The 15,613-nt window shown below is 45.1% G+C and overlaps 1 protein-coding gene across 1 annotated transcript in view; it reads right to left on the bottom strand.

The window, feature by feature from the left end:
- The window catches only part of IL13RA2 (interleukin 13 receptor subunit alpha 2), an 81,806-nt gene that overhangs the window by 53,530 nt on the left and 12,663 nt on the right, over nucleotides 1-15,613 (bottom strand). The window contains exons 2-3 of the mRNA XM_088452621.1: nucleotides 5,529-5,686; nucleotides 2,425-2,576 (exon numbers count right to left, since the gene is read on the bottom strand). Coding sequence (XP_088308747.1) covers nucleotides 2,425-2,576; nucleotides 5,529-5,686 — 310 coding nt within the window. The remainder of the gene's footprint in view (nucleotides 1-2,424; nucleotides 2,577-5,528; nucleotides 5,687-15,613) is intronic.

Raw genomic sequence — 15,613 nt, 5'->3', positions numbered from 1 at the left:
TGATGGCCTCCCGTCACAATCACATGTTGCCCGTTTACGGGTCAAGGACAAGAGACGCAGGCGCCAGTCTGGTAGATGCGCTGTCGGTGAAATGGACGTTTCACCTGGCGTATCTGTTTCCTCCGATATCCTTACTTCCTCGGGTTCTGCGGAAATTCAAGCAGGACGGCGGCACGCTCGTGCTGGTTGCTCCGGGTGGCCCAGACGTCCTTGGTACTCCGATCTGAGGTGTCTCTCCATCGACGCTCCGTACCTTCTTCCTCAGCGTCGGGACCTGTTGTCTCAAGGGCCCTGCCTTTACCCGGATCTGGGTCGGCTGTCTTTGATGGCGTGGCTCTTGAGACAGCCGTCTTGAGGTCTAGGGGTTTCTCCAGTTCAGTCATTGGTACCATGCTTAGGGCACGCAAGCCTGCCTCCGCACGGATTTACCACAGGGTGTGGCGCACTTACTTTCAGTGGTGTGAATCCAGAAACTATGATCCTTAGGTGTTCCGGGTTTCCAGAATCTTGGAGTTCCTTCAATCAGGTTTAGACCTCGGCTTACGTCTGGCCTCTCTGAAGGTTCATGTGTCTGCTTTGTCCGTGTGGTTTCAGCGACGGATTGCTACACTACCGGATGTTCACACCTTTTTCCAGGGTGTTCTCAGGATACAGCCTCCCTTCGTGCCTCCTGTGGCTCCTTGGGACTTGGCGGTGGTGCTACGGGTCTTGCAGGGTCATCCTTTTGAGCCTCTTTAGGTGGTGGACCTCAAGTGGCTGACGTTCAAGACCGTTTTTCTCCTAGCAATTGCTTCTGCCAGGAGGGTGTCAGAGTTGGGGGCGCTTTCCGGTCGCCCTCCTTTTTCTGATTTTTCATCAGGACAGAGCTTTTCAGTCGCCTGATCTTTCAGCTGGTGAGGCTTCCTTAGATGTAGTCCGGGAACTTAGAATCTATGTGGATCGGACTGCTTCGGTTAGGAAGTCGGATTCTTTGTTTGTCCTCTTCGGTTTTCACAAGAGGGGTTGGCCTGCCAACAAGCAAATGTTAGCCCGTTGGCTTCATTCCGTTATTTGTGAGGCTTATGCACAGGAGGGTTTACCTGTGCCAGCCTCTGTTAAGGCTCATTCCACTCGTTCTGTGGGTCCCTCTTGGGCTGCTAGACGTGGCGCCTCCGCTGTTAAGCTGTGTAAGGCGGCCACTTGGTCTTCAATTCAAACGTTTTTGAGGTTCTATGCGTTTGACATCTTCGCCTCTCAGGATGCATCCTTCGGGCGCCGGGTACTCCTTTCAGCACAGGAGCGTCCCCGCCCTTAGTTGAACTGCTTTGGGACATCCCCAAGGTCAACCCTGTGGACCCCTTATGGACCCTGAAGTAGAAAACAAGAGATATGGTAAGAACTTACCTTTGTTATCTCTGTTTCTACGAAGTCCATAGGGTCCACAGGGCGCCCGCCCTGACGCACCTGGCTTCAAATGGGCTGTGTTGCTGGTCACCGGTTTTCCGTCTCCCATTTCTGTGAGTATGGTTTCTTGTGTGTTCCAGTCTTCCTTCTCTCTGTTTAGTCTCCTCCTCCGGCCTTAGCTGCTTACCAACTGAGGTGCCTGTGGCCGGGGCGGGGTATAGAGGAGGACGGACCCAAGTGCATCCTGGGAGCAGCAAAGCTTTAACTGCGTGGTGCCCATGGATCCAGATCCAGCTATACCCCAAGGTCAACCCTGTGGACCCTATGGACTTCGTAGAAACAGTGATAACAAAGGTAAGTTCTTACCATATCTCTTGTTTCCTTTCAAAACCAGCCACAATGTCACAGATGAATGATCAGCAGGTTGAAAACCTGTAAAGTCCTTTGATTTAGTTTAGGTAATGCAATGCACTTGATAACTTTTCTTAATCTCCAGATCCAGTTACTGTAAATAGTTTTGGCCAAATTGTGGGAATTTGATTTGCCCATTACTACACTTCAGCAAATGTTGGTTATTGTTATCTAAACAAATAAAAATGTGCAGTATTGGTCATGAAGTAATTGCCAAATTGACTATTTAGTTTGGTATTTTACAGATGCATTGTTATCATTAATATATTATCTTATTATTTTTATTATTATTATTATTATTATTATTATTCAGCAGTTGTGCATGTTTATGTATTTGTTTGATTTCTGCAAATAGATTTGTGTGCATACATGGATAGAGACATTTATGTCTGCACACACTGATTGAAGCAGAATTACCCCTAATGATTTTAATGACATCTATGCATGTTGCTATGGTAGTAGTAAGTGATTAGCTCAGATTACTTGCTATGGTCATTATTGTTCAAATCAAACAAATTGGTTTACAACCGGGAACATCAAAGTTACTTAGCATGAATGTACAAAGTTCAGTTCAAGAACATTAGTAATTATGGAAAACATTACTTTGTGTATCTCTTATCGGTAGCTTACCTTCCATCTTTCTTCATTGCTGTCATAGTGGTGTAATTCATAACGCACAGTGCACTGACTGATGTTATTCATAGAAGCCGGCGGCTGCCAGCTTATGTCCAGCAATCCCAAATACCCAAGATCATCAATCTGTAAATGGGAAGGGGGATCAACTGAAAGCAAGAGTACGTTAAATGTAAACATGGTTATTATTCATTATGTTTTACCTTTATTATCATTTCTCACTTTATGGCACATTCTCCACCTGAAGAATGCGTACGAATGAATGTTCTGTACCATATATTAAGGAAATGGTATAGACAAAGGAGGTGACACCCATAAGCCATTTAGGACTCAATATCCTACCAATAGGCCAGGAAGAAGTCAGATAGCAATAGACTTAGGGCTCTATTTATTCAGCTGAGATCTTTTTTCACCAGTGTTTTTACCAGGAAAAGGGCTTTTCTTAATTTCCCCCCTCACAGGGGTGTGGCTTTTCAGATCACTTCTCTGAAGAGTTAAGTATAAGTGAATTCCTATATAGAGATACTATATATCACATCAATATGATGCAATATATAGTGGTAAAGAACTCTTGCTGCTGGGACTAGTACATGAATAGGTATACAATCGGGAAGCTGGTTGCCTTAATACCGGCAACCGGCTTCCCCACTGTCATATCTCGGCGAGAGTGAAATGCCGGGCGTCTAGATGTAGATGCCTGACATTTCCCTGATGCCGGTAGACCGGTGCCCGGCATCCCGATCGAAGGGATGCCGGGCGCCGCGAGCGGACAGCGATGGGGGGGGGGGGGTAGGATTAGGGCACCCGGGGGGGACTTAGGGTTAGGCACCCCCCCCCGGGAGGGTAAGGGTTAGGCTAGGGAGAGGGAGGGTTAGGCACCCCCGGGGGAGACTTAGGGTTAGCCACACCCCCGGGGGACTTAGGTTTAGGCAGCGGAGAAGGGTTAGGGTTAGGCACTTGGGGGGAGGTTAGAGTTAGGCACCCCTAAGGAGGGGTAGGGGGTTAGGTTAGGTTAGTCAATACTTACCTATCGACGATTGGGATTTCCAGCGCTGTCGGGCTTCCGCTGCCGGGAACTCTGCTTTGATCGGCCAGGCGCTGCCGGGAATCATACCGATTCCCATGAATAGACCCCTTTGTTCTATGGGCCTCATTTATTAACAAGTTTTTTTTATCACCAAAATGAGTGATACATTTCACTGTGTCAACTGTTAGTAAAATGACAGTTGGGAGGTGATTGGCTGGAGCACCATTTATCATACACAGTGACATTTATCACTCGTTTTGGTGATAAAAAAAACTCTTTAGTAAATGGGGGCCTAAGTGTGAGAGAGAGATAAAGTGGAGAGAGACAAAGTACCAGCCATCCAGCTCCTGTCATGTTACAGGTTATGTTTAAAAAATTACAGTAAGGTGCTGATTGGTTGGTACTTTATCTCTCTCCAAGGCATAGTAAATAGACCCCAAGTACCAACCAATCAGCTGCTAACAGACATTTTACAGACTGTGCTTGAGAAATGGCAGTTAGAAGCTGATTGGTTGGTACTTTATCTCTCCATGCTTGATACATCTCCCCCTATATCTGTCCCACTTCAAAATGACATAGATATGGACTTTGATGGAAGGTGCAATCTATACTAAAATTCATAGCATCCAAACATCGGTTAGATTTTATCTGTCTAATGCAGTGGTTTCCAGAAACGTTCCTCACGGTTCCCCAAAAGGTCAGGTTTTAAGGAGCATATGTATCAAAGCTTGATGTGAGATAAAATTGTGAGATATATCTCACCAACCAATCAGCTCCAAACTATCATTTCTTAAACACAGCCTGCAAAATGTAAGTTAGAAGCTGATTGGTTGGTGATATATATCTCACATTTTATCTCACATCAAGCTTTGATACATATGCCCTTTAAGCTGGCCATCCACTATACCAGTGGTTCTCAAACTCGGTCCTCATGACCCCACACAGGTCACGTTTTCCAGGTCACCCAGCAGGAGCACAGGTGTATTCATTACTCACTGACGCATTTTAAAAGATCCACAGGTGGAGCTAATTATTTCACTTGTGATTCTGTGAGGAGACCTGGAAAACATGCACTGTTTGGGGTCCTGAGGACCGAGTTTGAGAACCTGTTTACTATACAATTTTCTGTCAGATATCTGTCCAATCTGGCTGGTTGGAATGAAAACCTGGTAATGTATGGGAGCAAATGACAGTCGATCATATGGTTTTAAACACTGAAAAAAGGACAAAAAAAAAATTTTCAAATTGGTTAAATTTATGTGTTGTACCCAAATTGCCTAAACAACTATTTTTGGCTATTTTCCAGTGTATGTGAGCAAATGGACGAATGTCATTTGCTCCCGTACATTACCAGGTTTTCATTCCAACCAGCCAGATCAGACAGAAAATTGTATAGTGGATGGCCAGCTTTAGAGAGATCTATGGATGAGCACATGTGGTTATATCAAATTGACTGAGGTACTAATTAAGTCACCTGTGCTCAACATTGGATATCTCTAAAACCTGAACTGTTGGGGAGCCTTGAGGACCAAGTTTGGGAACCTCTGGTCTAATGCAAGTAATAAACAATAAGGTTCATTTAGGAGGTGCAAACAAGCAGGTCCACTTGCTGATCTTTGGAAACACCCCTGTGAAAGCATCATCATCTGCATTTGCACGTTTGCAGATACTCTAGAAAATGTGCATTGCAAAAAACAATAAAAATATTAGATTCATTATACTTTGGAATTTTTCTACTAAAGTATTGCTCTTATTAGGCTCACTTATGTCTTTATTCATGAGAGTAAGGGGACACAAGACTTTAGTACATGTGTCACTTTTGTGTATTTGAAAGCGCTTTCCCGCTAAGGTGCAACTGAAAGGTGGAAAATGCTCCTCTGAACGGCTGGTGAACGTTTTTAACTTGTATGTGTTTCAAAATGAGCCTTAATTAAAGCAAATGCCTAATTGGCTGCTAAGGTTTCTGTGCGGATTTCCACCTTTGAGAAAAGATCCTAATTAACCATTAATGTGTGTTTTACAAAGCAATGAAAAACACGTGTACAGTAAACTGTACGTAAAATACTGTATTCACCATATGTCTGTATTGATGCAGCCCACGGAACACAAAGTGTGGAATATATAACAATTGCCGACATCCACTGAAAGCTTATACTTTGGATAATATTACATCCTGTGACGCAGTTTTGTTTCCACATTTTCTCTTTGAACAGGATGAATTGTTCTTGAGAACTGCAAAAGGGAACAAAACACTTAGAAAGGCATTTAAAGTACAAGAGTACTGTATGTGTTGTCATTTAATTAAAGAGCACAGTGGTTGAAGGGTACAAATCTGGTTGTTTCCTTTGGTACAGCAGAATGAAGTATAAAAACCACTTATGTCTCGTTTGTGACATTACAGTAAGTGAATTAATTTATGCTGTTGTATGAGCCTTTGTACCTTTATGCAGCAAGATGAGGCTTCTGTGCATGTGACAAATGATTGCCTTCAATAAATAGCAGCACTATTATCAACATGATCTAAGAGACATTTTAAGTATACCTAAGGTTGCTTACAATGTACGTTTGCTCAGTTTTAGATTTGGCACTTACTGTATAGAATTCATTGTAAACAGAAATGGTACTTTAAAATACAATTTAGATTCAAAACACCAATTAATAATACTTTATCAGAACCCTCTGCCTATCTGCAAAGCAACGTTATTCATAGACATGGTATTGTTTCCTTCCAGTGGGTAACGGGATAAAGACTAGAAGGAAATTGTGGGTAAGTAATAAATACCACTAAAATACAGAAAAGAGTAGTGTGACAATAATATTTCAAATAAAACCGCTGGCAAATTATTCATATATATTGGTTCATCTAAGGGGCCACTATCAGTCGCAATTATGTCTAGAAGGTCATTATTATATATTATAAACTATGGAGGGCACTATTAATTATTAAGATCTATGTGGGGTACTCTTTTTATTATTATAGATACAGGGTTCTATTCTTCCTTTACCGGGGTATCCACCCGCCAAGGCTACCAGTAGGGTCCCAATGCTGCTTTGCCCAATGCTACACTCCCAAACTGGGTGCTGGGGGACACTTGCAGGGGTGACTTTGGTTGGTGGTCCAGAAGCAAATCAAATTATTTATGATCCATGTCATAGGCAAAACCACTGCTGTTAGCTGCAAATTATAAAATATGTGGACAAACAGAAGCTCAACCCTGTCCACCACCATACAACTGACCCTAAAGAGGACGGGATGTAGTCAGGAAGCCAACGGTCTAAATCCCGACTGCTGGCTTCCCGACTTTCTACTCCCGACGCCTGTCATTAGACCTACGCCGGGAGCCCGACACCTGGCTTGCCGATTGAAGGTAAGCCGGGCACCGGGCGTGGAGGGTTAGGTTAGGGGGCTCCCGGGGGGGGATTTAGGGTTAAGCACCCATGGAAGGTTAGGGTTAGGCTAGGGGAAGGGGGGGGGTTAGGGTTAGGCACCCCCAGGGGGGAGGTTAGGGTTAGGCACCCCCCCAGGAGACTTAGGGTTAAGCTGCGGGGATGGGGGGGGGGTAGGTTTAGGCACTTGGGGGGGGGAGGGTAGGGTTAGGCATCCCTAAGGGAGGGTGAGGGGGTAGAATAGGGTTAGTTAATACCTACATTTTGACATTCGGGATCTTCAACCCTGCCGGGCTTCTGCTGTCGGGATTTAATACCTACTGCACCCAAGAGGACAGGTTAAACACAATTCACTTAATTCAATATTTTTTGCTGAATTTCTCAATAATAAACTTTTGTCCTAGGGGTGCAGTGAAAAAAAATGCTGATACTCTATGGCACCGCGATTCAAGAAAGTTTGGGAGCCACTGCCTTATGGTCAGATGTACAAAGCCTTGAAAAGAGAAAGTGGATGGAGACAAAGTACCAACCAATCAGCTCCTGTCATTTTTCAAACAAAGCCAGTTAGGAGCTAATTGGTTGGTACATTATCTTCATCCATTTTATCTCTCTCCCAGACTTTGTACATCTCACTTTTAGGGCCATATTCAATTGCCGGCGAAAGTCCGTTGCTGGACTTTTTGCCGACATCGAAGGTTTTCAGCGTGGAAAAGTATCGCGCTCGTATCCCTGTGTTCAATTCCAAATCGGCGAAAACAGGATACGGCGAATAGGAACTCAGCAAAAAGTCCTGTAATTTTGGGGGAAATCAGCCTGACACCCCCCAAAAGATGGTCTGACATGGGGGTTCAATATAGGTACCCACGAATAGCCCTGCTAAAGGTATTTGGGGTGTTTAAACGGTCTCAATAGCTTTCATTTGCATCTTAAAAAGTGGTGAAGAATAGCATTTAGCAAGTTTTTCTTACAAAATAAGTAGACCCATCAAATTTGGGGTACCTGAAAATGGGTACTAGCATATTTTTAAGTGGCTAAAGTGAACTTTTAAAAATCCACCTGCCGCAACGACCCACGATCAAAAAAACACCTGGGGCATACTTGGGGACCCCCCCTGAGTCTAGTTCGCTAGTTTTAAAGTTTGTCCCCCAACTTTTTATTTTTTCGCCCCCAAAACGAACTTACTTTTTTGGGGTGTCCAGTGTTTTTTTTTTAGAATTTTTGTGACACTGTTAAGCTTTGGGGGACTGGGGGGTACTGGGGGGTTCCCGCAACGTTGCAGCCTAATACCCCAATTCTGCACTAGTTATCGACACCTATTCATAGGTGAAAACTTTTTGCTGATTTTTCTCTTTGACTTTTCGCACCTGCGAAAAGTCAATGGAATTGAATACGGGGATAATTGCAGAATGGCGAAAATGACGTCGGCGAAAAAAACCTGTCGAAAACGGCTTTTCGCCGCTAATTGAATAAGGCCCTTAGTCTTTAAACTTTTCTAGTCCTGATTTGACCTCATATGCATCATGTAACTTTTGAACATAAAGAATGGTAGGCCTGCCTTTTAGCCTTTAATGTAATAAGTGACATATTATTTAATAGTTTCTTTTCTTAAGGCATTGGTTTGCAAAAGCCTATATTTATGGGAATTCTATATTACTCGCAGAGGAGAAAGAGCGACATGATAATCCTTCAAAAATTTTTGTTTAATAAATAGACAATTCAAACAATTGTTTATAGATGGACTGTACAATGATACATTGTAACATTTCTTCTTGCCATAACCATTGTTCAAATGAATTCAGGATGTACAATGGGAAAATAGACAGCAATAACAATGGGCATTGTGATGAGAAGTAAAAAGTTATGGGGTGTTTGGATCCAGCATTCCAGAATACACATGTGGAACGGGATCCAAGTAAACAAACAAGTATCAATTTGAAAAACTGTCAAAGCCGGAGACGCGCTCATTCCACATTTCCTTAGCGCAGTAAGTGGGAAGAGAAATGAGGCACTGGAAGGCATATATGATGGGCAGGCAGAGAAGAAACGGTGTGTCCTGGTGATTGTATGCGGAAGATTATTCCCTCCATCATTGCCAAGTACACAGTGTTACATTTATGCTGTTTACAAACAGAACTGTATTCATTATATAAATGTCTCCCTAAAATCTCTAGTTACCATTAATCATATTGACCAATGTCATGGCTATTATAACTATGCTGTGTATCAGTCATGTAACACTCTGATGCTACTGTATATGTAGAATATGTCAAATCATATGTATTACTGAATTTCTGCTAACATTAAATCAAAAATAGAGTAAGTGGCAGGAAGCAGACAAGAAAACCCAATGCAAACATAATTTATTACATTGATGTATCGGAACTCTGCAGTAATACTGTGTTCAAACTTCAAAGAGAAACCGCAGGCCATCAGAGGCTCCAATAATTGTTAGTGCATAGTTACCAATATTAAACAGTTTCCAGATCCATTTTGCATATAAGCAAATCCCAAGCAACACTGCTTGCTGAACATTGGAGCAGTACCATTCAGCACGCCTACTCGTCTAATAAATTTACATCTATATATTAAGTGAGAAAGCATGTCCTTCTGTCCATCTTTTATGCACAGCCAGAGTTTTGGCCCTTGATCCACCAAATTTGGCAGGGTGGTGTAGTTTGACCAGGATTGGGTTATTGCCTAGGTTTGAAATGTGTCAGGGCCACACACTGTCACACAATCACTAAAAATGGTGACACTCTGAAATTACACAGGTTCCAGTGCTGGCTCCAGTGGAAATTGTCAGTCTGCCAAAAACCTGTGAGAAAGCTACAAAAGTGTCCTTTTAACCTCAGTCTGAGGAAACTTGATGACTCATGCAAGTTAATATTAAATCCAGAGCAATTGTGTGTTCATGCAAAGGCATAACTACTACTTTGTGGGATACATAGCAAGACCTTAAAAGGCCCCGGCCCAGAGGTAAAAAACAAAACAAAGAGCCCATTCATGTTATGCCACACAGACCCCATTCAGATTATGCCACACAATAGTACTCCTTATAAACATTATGCCATGCAGTAGTAATGTCCCTTATACAGTATGCCGCACAGTAATTCCCCTTATACCATATACCACATAGTAATGCCCTTTACAGTTTATGCCACATAGTATTAGTTCCCCATATAACACATTATTCCACACAATAGTAGTTCCCCTTACACATTATGCCCCCCCAGCAACTCACCTCCCCATGTCCCTCCAGCAGCCTCTCGCCTTCCTCTGTGTACCATCAGCAGCAACAGGTGTGGATTTGGGGCAAGGCAGTGGCAGACATGGACAAACAGCGCCAACACAAGTTGAATCTGGAGCCAGTTTGCGATCTCCAATTACCTTGCGACCAGAGGTGCTGTCTCTTCATGACTGACTGCCAGTGCACCAGCTGGGCCCCCCTCAATGGCCCTGACTGGTCCGGCCCACCTTGCATGACTGGGTGCAGGAGGAGCAGCAGGCCACAGAGACAGCTCAGGCACTATAGCAGCCACACCCCTTGCACCCACGGCAGTTATGCCACTGTTTGCATGCATGTTAGCAAAGAGTGGGGTCCTTTTCAGGATCAATGGAATGGAGTTATAGGTGAGGACAATGTAAACAAATAAAGGCTGCAGGTGTACTTCAGGGTCCAGTCTTCAACCCAGGCAACGCCGCGTATACCAGCTAGTTATAAATAAATATAGTAAACCTGACAATATCGCTGATTGGAAATCAAGAAAAATTAGAGGATATCCCAGATCCATCCAATTTACAGCCTTATCTGCCCCATCATGCTTGAAAAACAAACTCATATTTCACATTGCTATGTCTATTTATTGTGCAGCCAAGTTTAGATGCCAAACCTAGTACTATTTTGTAGACAAGCAAGAAAGCTATGTGTTAATGTGATAATGGACCCTTTGGAGGTGATTCAGTTCTGCACATTGCAGAGAATTACGGTAAATTTGACCACGCACCCATATGTGCTGCAAAGGAAGATCTATGATGTAGCAATGAGTTACTGGGGAAACAGTTCAAAAGCCAGCAACTGGCAAACAAAACAAAAAAAGTTTGGAAAATACTTTAGAACGCCCCAAAAAAGTACTTTCGTTTTGGGGGCGAAAAAAACTAGAAATCGACTGTAAGGGGTCCCCCAAGTTGCTTTTTTGATTGCAGGTGCTTGCTAAAGGTGCGTTTTTTAAAAACGCACTTTAGCGATTTTTAACCATGCTTGTACCCAATTTCATGTTCCCCAAATTTGCTGGGACTACTTATTTTTGCTAAAAAAATCCCTGCTAACTGCTATTTTTCACCACTTGTCCAAAGATGCTAAATTGCACCAATTGAGAGCATTTAAGCACCCCAAATACCTTCAGCAGGGCTATTCGGGGGTATCCATAGTGATCCCCCACGTCAGTGCATCTTTTGAGGGGTGTCAGGCTGATTTCCCCAAATCTGACAGGACGTTTCGCCGATTCGAGTTTCTGCGTCCTTTGACATTGAATAGGGCGAAAAGTGGTGACTAGCGCAATACTTTTCCGGAGTCAAAACTAGCGATGACTGCGAAATCTCCATCATGCGTAAAGTCCGGGACTTTTCGCCGGCAAATGAATACGGGCCCCTGAGAGAACAACAAAGTACCAAAACTAGTGAAAATAACATCTAAATGCAAAGTCAAGAAAAGGACAAATGTCCATAAAACAAGCAGACAGCAATGAACAAAATATGCTTTCAAAGAATAATCTAGAGCTAAAGGTCAGGGTGGGCAACAGTTAAGCAGATATCAGAAAACAAGCAAAGCCAAATATATATATCCAATCCAGGAGTCACACTCAAGTACAAGCAAGAACGCCTTTCATATGGTTTTCATTGACCAAACCAGGAGGGGGATAAGATAGTGAGGATTATTTCTGGCTGGTTACAGAATAAATGGAAAACTTCTGGAAGCATCATTGTGTAAGGGAAATGTATACACACTATAACTGAGTTCACAACTTCATTGGCTAAAGTTCAGAATATTGTCTTTCGTAGAACTGATTTTTTTTTTTTTAATTGATTTGAGTCTAAAGTGAAAGTACGGAATCTATACTTGGCACATCTGAGGTACAGGAAAATGATCTTGGATATTTGCCATGTATGTAATAGAATGGTCACGGTGTAGTGATGGTAGATGTGAGCAGACTGGTTATTGTAAGCAAATCCTGTCTATGATAAATAATGGACACAATCAGAGATTCCGTTCAGGAGATGGTTCCGTTCTGTCTGCCCATTAGTCTGGAGATCTATTCATTATAGGGGGCCTATAGTTGCAGCGACGGATACTTAAATATCAGGGCAATTCAGTATTGCTCCAGTGCAAGGACAGCTGATCCGACTTCACCTGTCTACATGATCCCTAACATTGCTACTGATGTAGCAGTGTTACTTACACCTGCTGATCCTGCCCATTGTGCATGTGTTAGCCGAGTTCATGGACACGGCAGCAGGACACTCAGTGCTGAAGCGGTGGGAGGATCTGATGAGATCCCACTTGGCAACCCAGTGTTCCTTCCCACAGGAAGCTCCAAGAACCAATGCAGACACACTTCAGTTTTTGGAGTTAGCTGAATACTCGGTGACCCTATCAGAATAATAAATAGAACCCATTACTGAAAACATGTTTTCTGATATACCATAATACTTCATGATGGGAGTAATACAAGTTAGCGAGTCCGGCAGCCTCAGACCAAGAACATCTCTGCCACAGGTGTGCCGAGTCAAATCTATACTGTTATTTTGATATGCAATACAAAAACCCATGTAGTGGGAGACACAGGAAAGCCAAAGCAGGTTCTTTATGTTTGTTACAGTTGCCACAAGTTTGCTTGGAGACACTACTTTCATAGTCACTTGTGACTAGTGGTGGATTTTACCTAGCTGCAGGACTACAGCTTCTCCTGCTTTAATTGCATTCCCATGGCAAACTTTAAGGTGGCATAATGTAATTTTCTACTTCAGGGTCCATAGGGTATCCACAGGATACCTTGGGGTATAGGTGATGACGTCAGTCTTCAGGCACCACAGAGTTAAAGTTTTCAGCCTCCCAGGATGCATCTGGGTCCCTCTCCTATACCCCGCCCCCGGGCCAAGGCATCTCAGTTTCGTCGGTGCCTGGCCGGAGTCGGAGGCACTGTGCAGAGGGGGGCTATGAAGAGCCCCTGAAGTTTCTTTTAAAGGCAGCGCTGGCTGCACATCTGGGAGTACAGCATGGACAGTCAGTACTGACGTCCATGCCGTCTCCCCTACACCCCGCCGGTACCAGAACGCCGGTACTGATCCGGGGATGCTGGTAGACATCTGGGGTCACGGCTAGCGGTATCCCCAGATGTTTTGGACCATGGCCGGATCCAAGGGGATGCAGGTAAGCAGCGGGGTCCCGCGGTGGGTCCCTGCTGGTCACATGGTCCTGAGTCCCCAGGCAGGGGGCTCCCTGGGGACTGGCTGCAGCGTGGAGCCAGGCGACCAACCTGCGCTTCCACTACCCCCTGGGACAGCGGGCCGCTGCTGAGCGGCATGCGCTGCTGCGTCCCAGGGGTTAAATGCATGCCAGGGGAGCGCGCTTTCCCTGTCTCACAGCCGGCGCCTCCCCTGCTGCACACAGCCTCTCTGCTCTGCCTGATTGGCCACAGTGTGTCAGCTGTCCTCCCCAGGCCGGCCTCCTTCATCTTCTGCTCCTCGGTGGCCATCTTTAAAGCATGGTGAACACTGCTGGAAGCCTGTGAGCGGTGGCATTGCGGTCTGGGTCCCCCAGCATACCTCTCCTCTGTTTGTCACAGGTCAGTGTATGCAGCGCTGAGTCCTACCAGCCTGAGGGTCTGAGTAGTTGAGAATCACCGCTAATAGTGCAGGGATTTGTTTCTTCTGCATTGTATGTGACTGAACTGCTAGCCTGCTGTCTGTACTTTCACTTTCTACTGTCAGCTTTATTACTGTCCCTGATCTTGCTCTGCTCAAAGCCCTTGCGGTGTGCAGGGTGTTATTCACACTATACCAATACGTATAGGTGTGAGTGTCACATACTTACCATCATGTCTGAGACTGATTTTCCTCTCCAGCTCATGTGTACTAAATGTAAGGTACCAATAGCGGAGGGAGAGGGTAACGCGGAGGGGTTATGCCCCCAGTGCCTGGCACTGTCACGGCCGATTATGGTCACGGTCCCGGTACAGGAACCTCCCTGGGCTTGTTTCGCTAAGGCGCTTACAACCCTTGTGGGCCAGCTAGCTCCGCCACCTGCGTTTACCCAGACGGGTTTGTCCCAGCAGTCAGTGGTGTCGTCACCCATGCGGGAGTTCCCGAGACAATTGATGGTACCCCACAGTCTCCCTGTCCCTTCCCAGGTTTCTCCGGAGCCTGCGTGGGTTAATACTCTTAACTACATCGGTTCAGCATTTGTCCGATGTTTTACAGGGGGAGTCTGTGTTGCGGCCTCATAACGGCCGGTGGCGTCTTTATCTGCTCCTTATGGGGATGACGATGAGACGTCAGATAATGGGGAGATTCTGGATCTATCTGACCAAGAACCTCTCCGTACCAAAGAGCCGGACGCTAAGTCCAAGGTGTATATCCCTGGTCTTATTCGAGCGGTCCGCTCGGCTTTAGTTATTGAGGATATTGATCCTTTGGTGGCCACATTCATATATGCCTTTTTAAGGATATTAAGGGTGAGGCTACGGTGTTCCCTCTTTCTGATCAATTAGTGGATCATTTAGAGGAGGCGTGGAAAAATCCAGGTAAACGGTTCAGCCCCAGAGACGCTTAGCCGTGGCTTATCCGTTTGCGGTCAATTATTTTTCTAAGCGGGAATCCCCTACGCAAGTGGATTCACATGTCACACGCCTAGTCAAAAGTGCCACATTGCCTATGCCTTCGATGTCATCCTTGAAGGATGTCACTGACCGCAAGGTGGAGATCTGCCTCAAAGCCGTTTATTCCCTTGCAGGGAAGCATCCAGACCGGCTCTGGCCGTGTGTTGGGTAGCCAGAGCTATGGAGCGCTGGGCGGATAATTTGGAGGCGTCTTTGGACTCTGACTGTTCGGCTGAACAGACCGAGTTGGTGGGCAATCTCCGAGACTCGGCCACTTACATTAATGAAGCGGCCTTAGCTATTTGTATGCTCACCTCTAGGATCTCCTCTGCAGCCGTGGCTGCTCGTTGCACCTTATGGTTGCGTTCTTGGAAAGCGGACGCGGATTCCAAAAAGGGATTAGAAGGTCTGGACAGGTACTATTTGGTCCAGATCTGGACAAAATTGTAGTTACGTTGGCAGCAGCAAAATCTGCATGTCTTCTGTCTGCTACGATTCTTTCTAGTGCTGGTGGGTCGTCCTTTTGGCCTCACAGGGCCCAAGGTAGGCCTAAAGTACAGTCCTGTCCACGGCAGGCTGGGGCCAAGAAATTGTCCAAGCCCAAGAATCAGGTCTGGAGTACCAGATGTCCGGCTCCTAGGTCAGATAACAAACCTGCGGCCTGACGGTCCAGGCCTCCTTTTGGGGGACCCCAAAGTGGGGGGCGCCTGCTTCAGTTCGCCCGGTGCTGGTCGCAGTGCATGTTCCAATTTCCCAGAGGGGCCTGGGTTTCTATTCCATTCTATTTTTGGTGCAGAAACCCAATGGGTCTTACCGTTCAATACTAAACCTAAAGGCCCTCAGCAAGTCCTTGAGGGTGTCTCTGTTTCGGATGGAGACCCTGCGGTCCATTATTCTG

The sequence above is a fragment of the Taudactylus pleione genome, unplaced genomic scaffold, assembly GCF_031769625.1.
Source record: "Taudactylus pleione unplaced genomic scaffold, aTauple2 ptg000039l, whole genome shotgun sequence".
Lineage (NCBI taxonomy): Eukaryota > Metazoa > Chordata > Amphibia > Anura > Myobatrachidae > Taudactylus > Taudactylus pleione.
Note: the sequence above shows the minus strand (reverse complement) of the source record. Positions and strands in the feature narration are given on the sequence as shown.